We start from the raw sequence: 16,041 nt of genomic DNA, 5'->3' as shown, positions 1-16,041 counted from the left end.
CATATCGGAGGGGGAGGAGCCTGTTCATCCACAGCTCTGTTAGAGCATTCAACGTAAATCTATATGTCATTTAATTACTAGCACTAGTGGGGGAATAGATTGATGGAATGACGTGTGTCTACGGTCAGCATCAGGCTTTGTATTTTGTCAGCATTTGTCCCAGGAAAGTCCAGAGCTCATGTATGCTCATGTCTTCTCCAGCCGCCCCAGTCTCATCTATTATCTATCTCTGTCTCCAGAGTCATTTATTACTGTTCACTAAGCAGCGCCACAGGATTGGCTGAGGCACTGAAGGTCTGCCCTGTCCTATATCCACAAAACGTATAGGGGGTTTTGATCAATATTGATGAGTTAACTTCTACACTGCAAAAAATGAACTTAATTATTTACTAGACTTATTTACTTATGAAGGCTGAAGATAATTAAGATAATTTGACTTGTTTCAAGGTATTTTTTTTTTCTTTCCTAATAGTGGTTATATATAGAGGCATTTTTTGCAGTGTACCTCAGTCTGTGCTGAAGTATCAAACAATTATGTCCACTGCTCTGGTTTGAGATATGGTTAATTGTGCTCCATATTGTAATGCTAGTTATAAGAATGATCAACATCTTTTACTAATCCTCTTGCCTTGAAAGAAAGTAAAATCAGTGTCACATGCCTCAGCTATATCTTGTCTTTGGTGTTCATTTATCAGGGTTGTTACGTCCCCGTTAAGTCTATGGGATACGAGGAAGGGGTAACAAGGTACAAAATAAGAGATCGGGATATTTTAAAAGGAGACAAGCTGAGACGAAACGAAAACGTAATCGCATATAAACAATTTATTTACAATAAACAAAATAAACAGCTCCAAAAGTAGCTGTTGGGCCTACAAGACAGAGAAAAATGCTGTTAACTTAAAGAACAACCAGACATAAACCACTAAAGTAAAATGATCACCCTTTCTCACTGGAGAAAGTATCTCACGTACCAAGTTGAATGGTTAAAACACGCTGAGACAGCAACACACAGCTTTCCAATATGCACAGAGAACACACACACGCTCAGTGGCTCACAGGGTGACACCATGGGTCGAGAGAGAGAGTGACATCCCACATTTTCCTCAGCTTTATGGCCTTCCACTTGATTGCTGAGTTGAGGCACCTGTTGAAAAAGCAGACATGGGCGGACCCACAAAGCACACCAAGAAACAGGATGCCTCACTCAGCACCTTGGCACGTAACAAGGGTATACAATGCCTGTTATATTCTAGCATATCTGCATTGTCCTTATGACCCAGTTAAGGCCACATTATACTTCTCTGACTGGGTAATGAGTTATCCGACTGCGTAACCACGGAGACACCTCAAGCCTTCATACTTCTGCGTCGTGGATGGATACAGGCTGCAATTTCCCGCCCGATCAGTAGGGGTCGATGCGCAAGGTTGTTATGCTTTTGGCTACAGTGAGCAATGGCGTCCGAGAGAGACTGTTGTTGTTGAAACAGTGGCCGTTTCTCACTTTTCTGTGTCACGGAACGCAGGTTTAAGATAATTTGAGGCGAGAAATTGACCATTTAGAGTTTAAACATGTGGTTTGTGCATTAAGATATGACGTATTATAGTTTGGCAGTGGCGTTGTCGGCGGTGATAAGCTCCGCCTCTGTGGACGCTCAGTGCGCACTGTGGCCGGCACAGAGCAGCTTCACTCGGCCTGTCCTGAGGACCAATCGCAGCTCTTGCCATCTCCGTTGTCCCTTGACGGAGTGATGGACACAATATTTCGTGCAGTCAGAGACGACGCAGAGGCTCTGCGACAGGCTCTGCGTCGACGCAGAGCACTTTACGAGTATAAATTGGGCTTTAGTATGGTGACACATTGGTGTGATGCATAATTACCGCCTCACTTGCTTTTTCCAAATGTTACAGGATGTCTCTGTCTTGATAAAAGTTAGTGACCTGTGTAAACAAAGCAAATATCAGCAGCACTTAACTATGTCCTTTAAGTGCCTTCCTCAGTAGAATCCTAGTGGTTTCTATGGTTCCTAGTGGTGTTAATAAAACAGTGCACACACAATCCACATCTATTTTTCCCTCTTTAGTGCTTTAACTATCACTTTGGTATTATCATTTCATTTCCAGGAATACTCTGTAAAAGTAACCTGTGAGTTATTTTTCTTTCAAAGTGTTGAATATAAATATCCCCGTTTGTTAAATAGCTAAAGAGTTTCCTTAAATGAATGCATTTTATGTGACGACAAAAGCTAAAGGGCATCTTAAATTCTGTTATTATGACTCAAAAAGATGTTCGCTGTGAGTCGTCGTGTTAATTAGGCACAAATTACCCACGAAAATTGTTTAATCACATTAACCACAGTTGAGATTAATTCTCCATAAAGAAGACTTTCAGTGTTGTATTAGAAAGACCGCCCTGGAGCAGTGAGAGATATGTTGGCGCTTAAGCTAACTACACTTGATTATTCTCATGGCTAGATAAGAATTTTAAATTGATGATTTTCCTCACAGCTATATCTGCTTCCGCTTTGTGTGCTATGATGATGCACTGTGTGTCAATTCTTACACACTTGTTTCATCATTAGTGGGGTTTTTTTGTGCTATTTGATTAAATCCACAGCACTGGATTGAATTTTCTTGATAACATGATAGGAGTACAGTGATCGCTTTCTTATTTTCTAAGAAGCTTGAATGGTCGTTAAGAGCAGTCAGACCACCCAGTAAGGACCACCCGAGCCTGACCTTAAACTCTAAAAAAAGTTTCTCTCAAAATCTGTTTAGGAGAAGTCAGTAGACTGAAGTGCACTTCAACGCTCCTGTCATTTCAGAAGCGTAACTCTTGATCAGATGGCCAAGGTGAACTGCTGTCACCAACAAAGTCCCTGTCCGGCACCAACTGTGATTTAACACTGAAGCGCTTGTCGTATTGGGAAAAAGTCTGGAGCAGTTGGGTGCTGTGAAATGAAGATGCCCTCACTCTAAAAACAAAGCCATGGAATCAGTAAAGACAAGACTCTAGTAAAGATGAGGAAAAAGTGATTAAAGGAAGATTTGTTTTAAAGCCGCTGATTTCCACAGGCTTTGTTTGCAAAAGCCTGGTGTGTGAGGAATCACACTCAATTAAAGACTTGTTTGATATCAGAGCTTCACTGACTGCACAGCAGCAGCAGACTCTTTTATTTTCAAGCACTATGCTAAAGCTGTAAAACACGGCTCAAAAGCAGAGACCGGCAGTGAGGATACTGAAGATGTATTTCTTTGTAAAAAACAAGATCCTCGGTGCATTAAACAACCATCTCTGATAGTGACTTTGAGAAGCAGGAAAATGAAATCTGAAATTGACAGATCATGTTTTTGTGGTCCTCCTCAGTCTAAGTACAGGACATAAAACATGCAATGTTGACTTCCACGCTCACTGGGACGTCACAATGCGCTAAATTCCTGGAATTGTTGTCTCGCGGAGCTCCGCTTTGTCCGTAAAACACGTGAGAGTGCTGGGCAACGGTATCCGAAAACCTGAAGTCCGCGAAAAGTTCTATTCCTGGCTCCACAGTGCAGCACAGAGTTCTACACAAACTTCCAGCCTCAGAGGATTTATCTGTTCAGTGTACATGTTATATATGACGGCAATGTGCCTGCTAGAGCCTGCAAATGATCACTTTTCCAAATGCTAACTGCTCTTATCTCACAATAGCCTCTGTGGCTGATGTCATTTCCTTTCCCTTAAGTTCGTTTTACTTTTTATTTTATTTTATTTTGGTGGACCTAAAGAGATACTACTAAACAGAGCGTTCTGAACAGGGCTGTTTTGGCAGGGTGATTGAACTGCTCCATCCTTATGGTATTTTATCCTAAGCATGTCACAGACATGTTCATTAGCACACCAGGGAACTAGGTTAACTTGTAAAAATAGGGTATAATATGACTCCTTTAACCATGTTTGCACACATTAACATACAAAAATGAAAGGTTTTGTTCTCTCCAAACATTTCATATGCGACGTACTAAACACAAGCAGAGTTTTTGTCATTTCATGCAATTATATTGAGTCATGGACTTGGTCAGATTTTTGCTTTGAAGGTTAATGATGCACATTCTGTAGATCAAATCAATTCTGCACTGCACCACTGGACAACTGGGTTACAGGTTGTCTCCCCTGCGCCACATCAGTCAGTTGAATATAGACCATCTATCAATTTTGCATGTACCACAGTCCTTTGCGTTTACATCACCCAAACATTTCTGTCATACATCATACACAGTACCCTAATACAGCTAAAGGAAAGGTACGCTTGTTTTAAGCTTGGCAGCTCCTCCGCTATAACAGATAACGCCACCATCTTCCCCTGACAGATACTGTATTCTTCCACACATCTGCTGCTCGCCTGCTCACTTCCTCCTTGTGAGCCTTTCCAAAATTGAGTAATTATTCTCTCATTTTCAGTCTGCCTTCAGGTTACAATCTTGTCTCCCATGAATTATAGATGGTGGGCCTGAAATTGCTTGTTGAAAAAATGTAATTAGCTTCTGGGAGTTTTTTTTTTTATTTTAATTTGGAACAAAAAAAATGTGTGTTTGACATCAGTCAGTGAAAATCATTTTTAATGTGATGTTGCAATAACTGACTGCTTCTTTGCTAAAAACCGTTACTTGCTGCTTTGATGAGGATCAGATGAACTTGTGGGCCTGTGTGAGTCATGTTGAGGGTATTGACGATCATCTGTGCAGGTGTTTGTCTGGGTCCGTTTCTTTTTTTTTACCTCTTGTTTGGATGTCTTGTGCGAATTGAGAGAACGGCAATCCAAAAAGAGTTGGTGTATATTGATCGAAGGTGGTTTATTGTGTCCCATCGCAAAATATGAGCTTTCAGAGCTGTAATTCCGTTATAATTAAACAGAGTGTGTGGAAATGATCAGCGTCTGATCCGCATGCCGGTCATTTAAGGAGCTCATAGCGTCTGTCCGCCTTCAATAACGGCAAAATAATGATTGTGCTAATGAAGATCCTTTTATTTCTCCAGTCTCTCAGAGTTAATGAGAAGCTTAACGATTAATGAGCCAATACCATTTTTCCCCCCTCAAAAATAATTCAAATACCCAGAAGTCAGTGGGTCCCAAGAAAGAGGAGACAAATTGGGCAATTAAAAATGATCTACAATTCGACTAGCAGAGCCATTGATTAGACAATGAGAAAAGTATTAGTATTTTACTTTTGTCTGAGCTCCTTCATTGATATTCATTGATATTTTGAAGAAAAGGTTTTGCCACAGTAAAAGATGGTGGTAGATTCACTACTGTCATCATCTCCCTGCTACTGATGTAGCATAAACGAATATGAATATGTACCTCACTATCCACTCATTTATCCCTGTCCTCTGCTTCTTTCTCTTTATAGTTGGGATGACAGCAGCTCGGTTAGCAGTGGTCTGAGTGACACGTTGGACAACATCAGCACGGATGATCTGAACACACCTGCCTACACTGCCGTTACCTCATCACGCAAAAGCAAGGGAGCACAGGTGAGGAAACAAGCAGAACGTGAGTGCAAGTTCAACTCCTCAACTCTATGGAATCTGATGGAGTCTGTTAGTATTTTTAGTTTAGTAGGTTTGTGGATGACATCTCAGTCTCTGACTGACTTTGTTGATCTCCTGACTTTTTTAGTGATGTCCAAGCTGGTGGAAACTTATTATCTGGTGTGAACAAATTATTTTTTTCCTTTAGTGTTTTAGCCTCTCAACATGCTGCAGTGTATTGTACACCATGATATCACCATTGGGTGGGTATGGTTAAGGCCAGTTCAAACATAATTTTCACCAATTGGGTTCAATTTACTTGTCATAACCACACACTTTAATGTCTTTTGTTGCAGAAGGTAAAGCTGCATCAGAAATGGTTATAATAAAATGTGCTATTTAGTTTGATAATCTTTTTCTACCCTTTGAAAGAGCAATGTTAAAGAACAAAAGTGGACACACATTCATAGAAAATACTTCTAAATGATGCAAAGTATTCATTTTCCAAAATAAGTTCCTGATTCCTGATTTTATTCTAATCGGTCATTAAAAAAGTTTGGCATGAAAGCAAGGCCAATGTCTATTTGAGATTTTAAATCACAGGAGAGGGAATTATTTGCGGTCTGAAGGCCATTGTTCAGTTCTCCTCATAGGCGTCGTTTCTGCCAAGTATTATTGGCCCATCATGAAATGCTCAACAGACTGTGCTCTTTAGAGACTCTGGTGTTGCTAGGGAGACTGGCCATCTGTCAAGGTAGGCTAGAGTTGTCACTGTTGTGAAATATGAACATGGGTTATCATCACACACACACACACACACACACACACACACACACACACACATACAAACACTGCTGCTCCATTAGTCCGGGGAGCTATAATATTTCATTGTGTTGACTGTCAATAGTTCTGACATTGTTACTAGCAGGTACTGTGTTAAATTACACTGTACCTGTGTGAAATGACACTGCAAAAGTTACTTTTTACTGAAGCATCCTCTCTTAAAGTCTTAACATGCGTCTCTTTGACCACCACTCAGTCGCAGAGAGGAAGCAGGTCCAAGCATGCAGAGCAGGAGGTGAGCAGCAGTTGGGCCGGAGCTGAGGACCTGAAGAAAGTAGAGGAGGAGCTAGATTCAAGCATGGACCCCAGCAGTGGCTCCTCCCGCTGGAAGACTTCGTCATCCTCCTCTTCCTCCCAAACCCAGGGTCAGTATGAGGATGCAGGTCAGAAGGCTGCTGCACTGGCCCAGATGTCCCAGACAGGCTCATGGAGGAGGGGCATGACAGCCCAGGTGGGCATCACACCACCCAGGACTAAGGCTACTTCTACTGCCCACAAAACTCCAGGTAGGAGAGATTGGCTCTTTTTTTCATATTTATTGTTGTATTGCAAACACAACAGATATTTGTAAGTAAATAATAATCTAATTTCAATATAATTTACACAATGGTGTAAGCTGTTGCAAGATTTATTGCAAGTATTAGTGATAAACAAATGGTCCAACTAATATAATGCTCTTTCCATGTCCAAGATTTAGTTAGTCTATGCAGCAAAATGTGTTGTTTTGTTTAGATAAATATTTGTTTTTCAATGAAGCTGAGCTGTGATAAAATAAAACCTCTGGCTTTTGGCCAGAACTAATTTGGCTTTTCCTGTTTTGCGATGGTTCCAGGCCAAAAAAAAATCTGCTGTGGATGTTGTTTTTGTATTTATGCAAATAAGAGTTTATGCACATTGACAGGCAAAACTGATGACGCTAAGGCCTCAGAGAAGGGCAAAGCTCCTTCCAAGAGTCAAGCTGCCATTCAACGCTCACCCTCAGATGCAGGGAAGAGCAGTGGGGATGAAGGCAAGAAACCCCCCTCTGGCATTGCACGCCCACCTGCTACAAGCTCATTTGGATACAAGAAAATCCCAGGTCCCAGTGGCACCCTAATCACCTCCAGTGGGGCAACACTCGCCAGTGGCTCAGCCACTCTGGGCAAGGCGCCCAAGTCCTCCGCTGCCCTTGGCAAAGGTACAGGCATTGGTGGTGTGCGGAAGACCAGTCTGGATGGCTCACAGCCCCAGGATGACGGCATTCTACTCAGCTGCGGAGGCTCCAAAGTGACCCTCCAATACCGCTCTCTGCCCAGACCAGCCAAATCCTCCAGTGGGGCAACAGCCGGACGCAGCGGGCATCGCTCCAGCTCCAGCAGCATCGACTCAAATGTTAGTGGCAAATCAGCTGGTGGGGCAGCGGCACAAACGGGCGCAAAACGCAGAGATGGAAAAGTGGTCTCAGACCGCTCCAGTCCCATCACAGTAAATCAGACAGACAAGGAGAAAGTAGCCGTGTCAGACCAGGACCCGACAGCAGGACTATCCACATCCCCTAAGTCCAGTCCAACGTCCACCTCGACAGGCCAGTCAGGCCTCAGGCAGCCAGGTTCCAAGTATCCTGATATCGCTTCACCTACTTTCCGCAGGTCAGACACTAAGTATACCATCTGCTATATTTCTGTCTCTGTCCTTCACCATATGTGTTTCTATGTAACCATTTCACCAAATTTCCGATCTCATCAGTAGTGTTAAAAGTCTTTTTAGATCAATTTTAGATGTGTTGCACACATATTTATATTTACTGTAAATATAAGATGCTTAAAGCTGCAGTGAGTGGCTTTGGGGGATTTTTGTTGTTGCCTTGTGTTATTTTTCTTTCGATCTTTATTAATATATTAATACCAATGTAACATTAATAATATGCTGTGTCCTCCAGCTGACAACTATCTCTGTCAAGCAATACTATCAGACCTGACTGAGTGAGCGTTTATGTGTATACATCAGTAGCATCAAACTGCTGAATAAAACTTTCCCTAACAAAATACAGGTTTTATTCAGCTGCACAGCCATTAAACATTAATCTTTGGAATATTTGATAAGCCTCTGCAGTTATGAAGCATATCTTTACCCTGGAGATGAAGGTCTGATTGCTTTTCATTTAGGTCTCATTGATCCAGCTCACCAGTGTTGAACAGACAGATAGGGGACAGCAGTTTCTGGGCACACCAATCTCTGACTTATTAGAAGCATGTGTTCATCAGGCGTGTCAACATTCATCCATCCCATTTTCCAAGCCAACATGTTTCATCTGCATGTATTCAACCTTTATTTCCTTCGAGAGAGAGAGAAAGAAAGAGAGTGCCATCGATGTATTTTGTGTGATTGTGATGACAGACTGGGACAGGCTGGAGCAGAATAATAAGCTGTCAGAGCATAATGCAGGAGGTGAACAGTGTCGAGTGGCCTAAAAGATAAGGTTATTTGAAGTTACAGGTCTTAGAGTTTGCTGCAAAAGGGACAAATGTGTTGGAAAGTCCACTTAGTGTTTTATCTATTTGAAATTGGTGTTAAAATAAAGATGTGGAATATTTTAGAGACAGGTTTTATTTTTCTACTACAGTGATCCACAAGAGGCCTATGAAGTAACCTTATTGCATTGTAATCCAGTATGGATCTTGCAGATGCTCACCACTTGTCCTTTGAGCATTTCTGAATGACTGCACCCACCTCTCTACCCCCCAGATTGTTTGGCACCAAAGCCAGCAGCAAGGCCAGCTCCCCAGGTACGCCCGACTCTGGCAAGTGCCCCTCAATTCTGGGCAGCCCCCACGGCACATTGGCAAGGCAGGCCAGTCTGGACTCACCCTCCTCTGGCACAGGGAGCCTGGGCAGCGCTAGTGGCATGAGTGGTTGCAGCAGCCCACTGTACGGTAAAACCCCAGACTTGTGCACTGACTCCCTGGCCTCCAGTCCGGCCTCTGGCCTCTCCCTGCCATCCAATGCTCGGCCCTGGCCTGCCTGTAGCTCATCAGCTGGCAGCAAGGACACACTGAGCTGCCAAAGCATGACCAGTCTGCACACCAGCTCTGAGTCTATTGATCTGCCACTGGGCCACCAAGGGCCAAAGATTACACGAACCGGCAGTGTCAAGTCCACCCTGTCTGAGGGGTGAGTAACAGGAAATACAATTGGGCTGAATCGTATTCATTGTTTCATTTGAGAACAGAGACAAAAAGCACATCTCCTCACCCTCTATATCAGGGGTCACCAACGTGGTGCCCGTGGGCACCTGGTAGCCCGCAGGCAGCCAATACGGTGCCCGCGGGCTCACTTTACTTCACCTCACTTGCATGTCTCCGTATGATCGCTCAGTAAAATATGTTTGATATTGTTTATAAAAACTGATAATCGTTAGGAGTAAGCACTGGAATGAATGTGTATGCAGTTGAATGCATAATATTAATCATTTAAATGGTAAACAAACAAAAAAATATTATATGGTAGCCCTCCATATTATTTTTTACCCTTAAGGTAGCTCTCTGTCTCAAAAAGGTTGGTGACCCCTGCTCTATATGAACATACCATGCAAAGTAAACCTGAATAATAACAGCTATAAAGAAAACTGAGGGAAATCATTCATCCATCACACAGTTTATTTGGATTTTCCAAAGTACCAGAATAAATTAATGGCTTTCCTTTATAATATAAGCTAGTATCCATAATAAGTACTAGCATGTTGACCAGTTTGTAATCTTAATCGTAACTGAAGCATCGTAAATGTCATTTGCTGTCAGTGTTACAGCTATTCTCGAGAAGTAATTCAGATTCTTTCAGCCACACATTCCCAAAAGAAGAACGCTAATTGTCCACACACTGTTTTGTTTTGTCCACACACTGTACATGCGGTAAACGAGGCACAAGTCTATTTTCCCTTATCAGTTTAGTGTCTCAAAAATGAAACAATTGAAATTCACTTGTGTTTATATTTGTTTGTCTGTTGTACAGTGATGAGTTAGTTTGCGTCTTTAATGTTATTTCCGTAGGAACACATCCATTTACATAGTGTATGTGTATGTATTATGTCTGAGGTCAACGCTTACTTTTCTAGGCCGTACAAAAGCAGCTGTTTTCTGGTGTTCATCTAATCCGCTCATCCTCTGTGTTTTAACAGCATGCCTCTTGACAGAAACACACTCCCCAAAAAAGGACTGAGGTACAACACATGTGCAGTCAGACCTCTAATGTAACCTGTTGTTCTTCCACACATTGATAACATAAGCCTGCATGCACTTGCAAATTACAAGCTTTAGCGAGTTTATGTTCATATTGTCGTAAATTACAAATTAACAAAACTTAACTTAAAACTGAAGTATACTTAACTAGACCGATAAAAACAAATGACAGCTAATGACCTAATTTGTAGTTTGAAAAGGGACTGTATCTATGTTCCCCGGGTCCTATGTTGCCCGCTTTGTATGTGACTGGGGAACATAGGACCCTTTTTTGGAAAAAGGGTCCTATGTAAAAAAAAAAGGTCAGATGCTCCCCGTTCGGGGAACATAGAACCCGGGGAACAGGTACGACCCCGTTTGAAAATAGCCTATTCAGCTAATCAGCTTTGTATTGCTAAACAGGAGATAGCTAAGTGGTGGAACACACAAAAAAGGTACACATATGATTATTTGGTTAAATAAATGGATGCATTAATATGTTAAAGCAATGGGTAAATAGTTATCTTTCAATATCCAGTTCTTGCTCCAGCATTATTTGAAGTCACTTAATAAATGCAGCAGTTTGGGCTGCTTTATTTGCACAGGTTTGTACTCATCCATTAAATAGTCTTGTCATTATCTTATGCAGAGTGACAGATTTTGCAGCATGTATTTTTGTAGAAAGAAATATGCTTTGTTCTTGACATAATTGAAACATCTTTCAAAAACCCTGTAGTATTTCTCTGTCAATTGTTTTATCTTAATAAAATGTCTCAGAGTGGGGAAGTAAATTGTAATGCAGTGTGAATGCTGCCTCAAATGAGCACACACACCGGTGCATGCTTGTCTGTTTGCCTGTCTGCTTCTCTGTGTGCATCCTCATCCCTCATCTCAAGCATTGCTAGTAATGCAGTAAAAGCAGTGACAGTGTCAGGGAGGTTCCTCCTCAGCTCCGTAAAACAGCCTAAAACCCCCTGATAACATTTCCTCAGGCAGCAGCAGAGGCAGGTGAGCTGAATGTAAAACCTCTGCAGGAATCAGCCCCTCTCACTCACCAGTTGCACATGACTGATCGAGAGAGGTGTGCTGGCATTTGATACTCATACTTTATTGGGCATAAAAGCATCTGATCTTTTCCTGTATCTAAACCAGTTTAATTTGAAGAAGCTTATTTTTTTCTCTCATTCTAATGGTCTGCTCAAACTGCCTGATCTTCAGATTCCTTCCAAATGGAGCTTAGACTAGTGATTGCCCTCTTTAAACGTGCAAATATTGCTCTCGCAATAAATCAAACACTGACCGACCTCTGAATTTTCCAGTCTATACCATTTCAACTCAAGCGAGGGGATGAATATTCCTTTGTCATCCAGTCAGCACACTCTGAGCACCGTCCAATCCCTGTCGGGAAAGAATACAGGATAGGCGCGGCAGCCGAGTCAGATGTGACAAGTGTAGTAATGGGCTTGCATGAAGGAAGATGCTGCTGAAAAGGGATGAGTGCAAACTCAATTATCATCCTCAGAGGATTAAATATGGTGGATTGTCATGTTTGTGATAAGGGCCGTCTGCTGCCAAGCCACTTTGGGGAGAAAAGAAGTTAGCAGCAGTGTGTCTTTGGGTTTGGCAGCTTTGAGCCAGAAGGGTGTTTTTTAATTTTTTATTATTATATCATACTGTGTATGAGAGTGTGTGCATGTAAGCATGTGAACGGCACTCTGATTAGCCTGCATGCTTTATTTTAACCATATTCTCACTTGTCTCTAGTATCAGCTTCATACTTCATCAACTTCACCAGACTTCCACATACTGTATCCCTGTGTATGCCACTGGAAATGCTGCAGGCTTACACTTTCTTTTGGGGGTTTCAGATACCCGGCGTCCTCTCGGCAGACTTCAAATGAAGAAGGGAAGGAATGGCTGAGGTCCCATTCGACAGGGGGGCTTCAGGACACAGGCAGCCAGTCCCCACTGTCTCCTCCAGGAGCCACCTGCACCGCAATTGGGAAATACCACCACTCAAACCTGTGTAAGTCTATAGAAATATGCACACTGCCCATGCAGCCCTACAATCAGTGCTTGAATTAAACAAATAACCTATACAAAGCTCAATTAATATTAATGCTGATTTTCTCTCATTTTCGTGACTACGAATAGTTTCAACAAACCTTTCAGAGCACTTCAGAGTTTGTCTGAAATGTGAAATTTTAAATTATATATGACAAACACCTGAAACACTCACCTTGATCTCTTTTCCATCCTCTGTGTAGTGAGTCCCACCAACAATAGCCAGTATAACCTGCCACCAAACAACACCAGCATGAGTCGTTCCAACAGCATCCCTGCCCAGGACTCCTTTGACCTGTATGGAGAGGGTCACCCACTGGGTGGCAGCGCGACCTCCTTGGAGGATCGCCCGCGGGGAATCAGCCGCTCCGGCTCCTTCAGGGACAGCACTGATGAAGGTGGGAGGCACTGAAAATGAATGAAAGTGTTCCAAAATAAAACTCCTCCAGTGCTAACATACCTTTAAAAATAATTTATAGTCCATAAAGAGCACTCGAGCAAAGTACCCACTCATCAAGTACTCAAATATACAGCTCTCTCTGATTGTTGTGAGTGACTTGAGTGATGCTCGCTCCGTGCTGATCCTTTTATGTGTGATTGAAGAGACTGTGATGGCCTCCATAAAGAGGTCAAATGGCCAAATCATGGCTTTTTCTGCCTTCTTTTAATTTAACATCATCTTTGGGGCTTAGCATATACGGTGCTCGTACAACTGGGTGATAAAAAATAAACAATAACAGAATTAAACGACAACTTTAGCCTTGGTAGAAGAGGCAACATATTGCAAATATCACGTCTTCATTTTATCTGTGGCGTTGCCTTCTGTTGTTTTTAAAATGTAGACGCTCATTACTCTCTCTCTCTGTTACAGTCCATGGCTCGTCATTGTCACTGGTTTCTAGCACATCTTCACTCTACTCTGCAGTAAGTAGCTGAACAGCTTTTTCTCCTTCTTAATTCACAGCTCTATAACCAGTTAACCCTGTTGTATAAATGCTTAGTTAAAGCTGCTCCAATCAATATCTTTATTTTTGTTCCACTCCCTGTTTTCTTGTTTACTTTTTCTTGCCGAGACATTGTGTGTTCTGGTTGAGTCTTTTCCAGACAACAACAAGCAGCTGTTTTTCAGACAAACGCTCAGAAAAAGCCCAGTGTGTGCTCCGTCTCCAGCACCGAACCATAAAGTTTACAGCAAGCTTGTGAAACATAATTGAGCATTTTAGCACCCAAATAAATCACATGTTGTTGGTAGAGGAGAAAACATTAGTAAAATTAAAGCAAATATTGAATTTGAGCAGTTTAGAGTTTCTTAGCTCACTGTTGATGTCTGATAGTACAATTAAGAATACTTGCACCTTGTGTTTTTATAGGAAAATCATAATGTCATGGTTTCTTTTAAAGTAACTTTGGCTCCTAAGACTGTGGACAGGTGTTGTGGTTTCTAAGAACTGGATTTGTCACAATCGCTGAAGCAGTAGATTAGATTTAGGGAGAAAAATGGATTTTGTTCCACCTCGAAGGAAAGGTCCGGGTGAAAGACAGAGATTGTTTTCATTTTATTTCTACTTCAACACCACTGATATTTTTGCTCATTATAATCCCTCTGTAATTGAAGATTTGTTTTCATTCCCTTCATCTCTCTTTAGCCATTTTGTCTTCCTGTCTTCAGTGTATATTCTAATTCACCAAACATGTGACACAGAGCCCAAATTCCAGATGTTCTCAAAGATTTGTGTTACTTTCTTACAGACAGAGGAGAAAGCACACTCAGAGGTAAGGATGGGGAACATAATGTGTTTCCCTGGCTGTCTGCATGTTTCCCTTTAGCACATCTCTGCTTTACATCCTTGTAGTCACAGATATTTACACCATGAAGCTCAGTGGCTGCACTGTAGGTGGGGGGGGGCGACGAGGTGCCTTCCTGTGTGCACATTGAAGATAGCTTTTCACTTAGCAGATTCCATTTTGTTCTGTGTGGGATTGAGTCCCACAACCTCATATCACATGCATGTTTGTCTGCCTTCTGGCGACTGCTGGTTTGTGTGTCTTTATGTCTGTGTGCCCTTTTATTTTTATTTTTTTGCACTGTGTCTGAGGTCAAAAACAGTATCAATCAAAGCACAAACAGTGATATTTGTTTATCTTAATTTAAAGCCTCCAGGATCATTCTAAAAACACATTAAATAAAGTGATGGTGGATAAAATGGTTTCAAGTTTACATTAAAGCGGTTTAACCCTATGTTGCATTGCTTTTTGCATTTATTTCACCTTGACCATAAATAACCATACATCCTAACTGTGCTACACAGCATCTTTCAGTTTGATTGAACTTACGCTGCACATATCTAATGCATGCCCTGCCATCTGCACTCTTAGAAATAAAAGTGTGAAGTAGAACCATATAAGGTTCTTCGGCTTGTCCTCATAAGAGATCCCTTTTTGGCTACAGGTAGAACCTTTTTATAAAGGTTATAAAGGTATAAAGAACCCTTTTAAAACCCTTTATTCAGGAAAGCGGTTTTAAAGGGTTCTCTGGATCAAAATGGTTCTTACTGGAACCATTAGTGTTACCAAGAACCCTTGAAAAACCCTTTCTTCGGTAAAGGGTTTTTCAGAAGCAAATGGTTCCAGGTAGAACCTCAGCCCTTGTAGAAGAACACTTTTGGAACCCTTATTTCTAAGAGTGTGGCTTCTTTATTTGGCTTCATTCAACATTTCATCACTGATTATTCTTTGATTTTTCAGATTTTCTTTTTCGGTTTCTGTTCAAGTTCCTTTGGTCTGTTCATGTTTATTTGTGTCTGAAGCTCAAGTTTGGATCAAACAGTAATGGCAAATTCATATTAATCTATGTTTAAATCAGCTCTCTCTTTGCTAAGTTGGATTACAGTCACTGTGCACTGCAGTGCCATTTAGGTCTGTTTTCCTATTAAATCAGACTTGTGTTAATAACAGGTAGCCTGCACATTAACTGAATGTGTCTTCATCACCATGAGACATAATCATAATGGTGTTGGAACAGTGACTTGAACTAAGCACTGTTGACAAGGAGGATTAGAAACCAAAAAAATCTACACCAACAACAAAAAAAAGAAAAATCTAAGCCTGATCCCACAAAGTGTCAAAACTAATTTGCTTAAATGTGTATGAAAATATTTCCCTTGTCAATATCTGAGCAAAGGTCATTTCATACATCATTTATCAAAACAAAAGGTCAACATTCATAGGATTATATATGAGTACCTTCATATTGATATAAGGAACAATATCAGGTATTTGCCAATACTCTTTGACCCAGGTAAGAGATTACTTACCTGTAGCTCCTGCTTTGCCGCTCACACTCTGACCACAAGAAAACCAGTGCTATGGCTTCATCAGTACATGCTGTTTGATGGAAGCATGCAACATAGTGTTAATTTATACTCTTCTCTT

At 41.5% G+C, this 16,041-nt stretch overlaps 1 protein-coding gene across 3 annotated transcripts in view; it reads left to right on the top strand.

Moving 5' to 3' along the window:
* nav3 (neuron navigator 3) overlaps positions 1-16,041 on the top strand; it is a 99,556-nt gene that overhangs the window by 60,175 nt on the left and 23,340 nt on the right. For all 3 annotated transcript variants that reach the window (XM_083906657.1, XM_083906658.1, XM_083906656.1), the window contains exons 9-17: positions 5,389-5,512; positions 6,549-6,858; positions 7,254-7,980; positions 9,077-9,502; positions 10,506-10,547; positions 12,414-12,571; positions 12,813-13,007; positions 13,481-13,533; positions 14,359-14,382. In XM_083906657.1, the coding sequence (XP_083762783.1) occupies positions 5,389-5,512; positions 6,549-6,858; positions 7,254-7,980; positions 9,077-9,502; positions 10,506-10,547; positions 12,414-12,571; positions 12,813-13,007; positions 13,481-13,533; positions 14,359-14,382 (2,059 nt within the window). The remainder of the gene's footprint in view (positions 1-5,388; positions 5,513-6,548; positions 6,859-7,253; positions 7,981-9,076; positions 9,503-10,505; positions 10,548-12,413; positions 12,572-12,812; positions 13,008-13,480; positions 13,534-14,358; positions 14,383-16,041) is intronic.

Source organism: Microchirus variegatus, assembly GCF_963457635.1.
Source record: "Microchirus variegatus genome assembly, chromosome: 20".
NCBI lineage: Eukaryota > Metazoa > Chordata > Actinopteri > Pleuronectiformes > Soleidae > Microchirus > Microchirus variegatus.
This window is presented reverse-complemented; position numbering and strand designations above follow the sequence as displayed.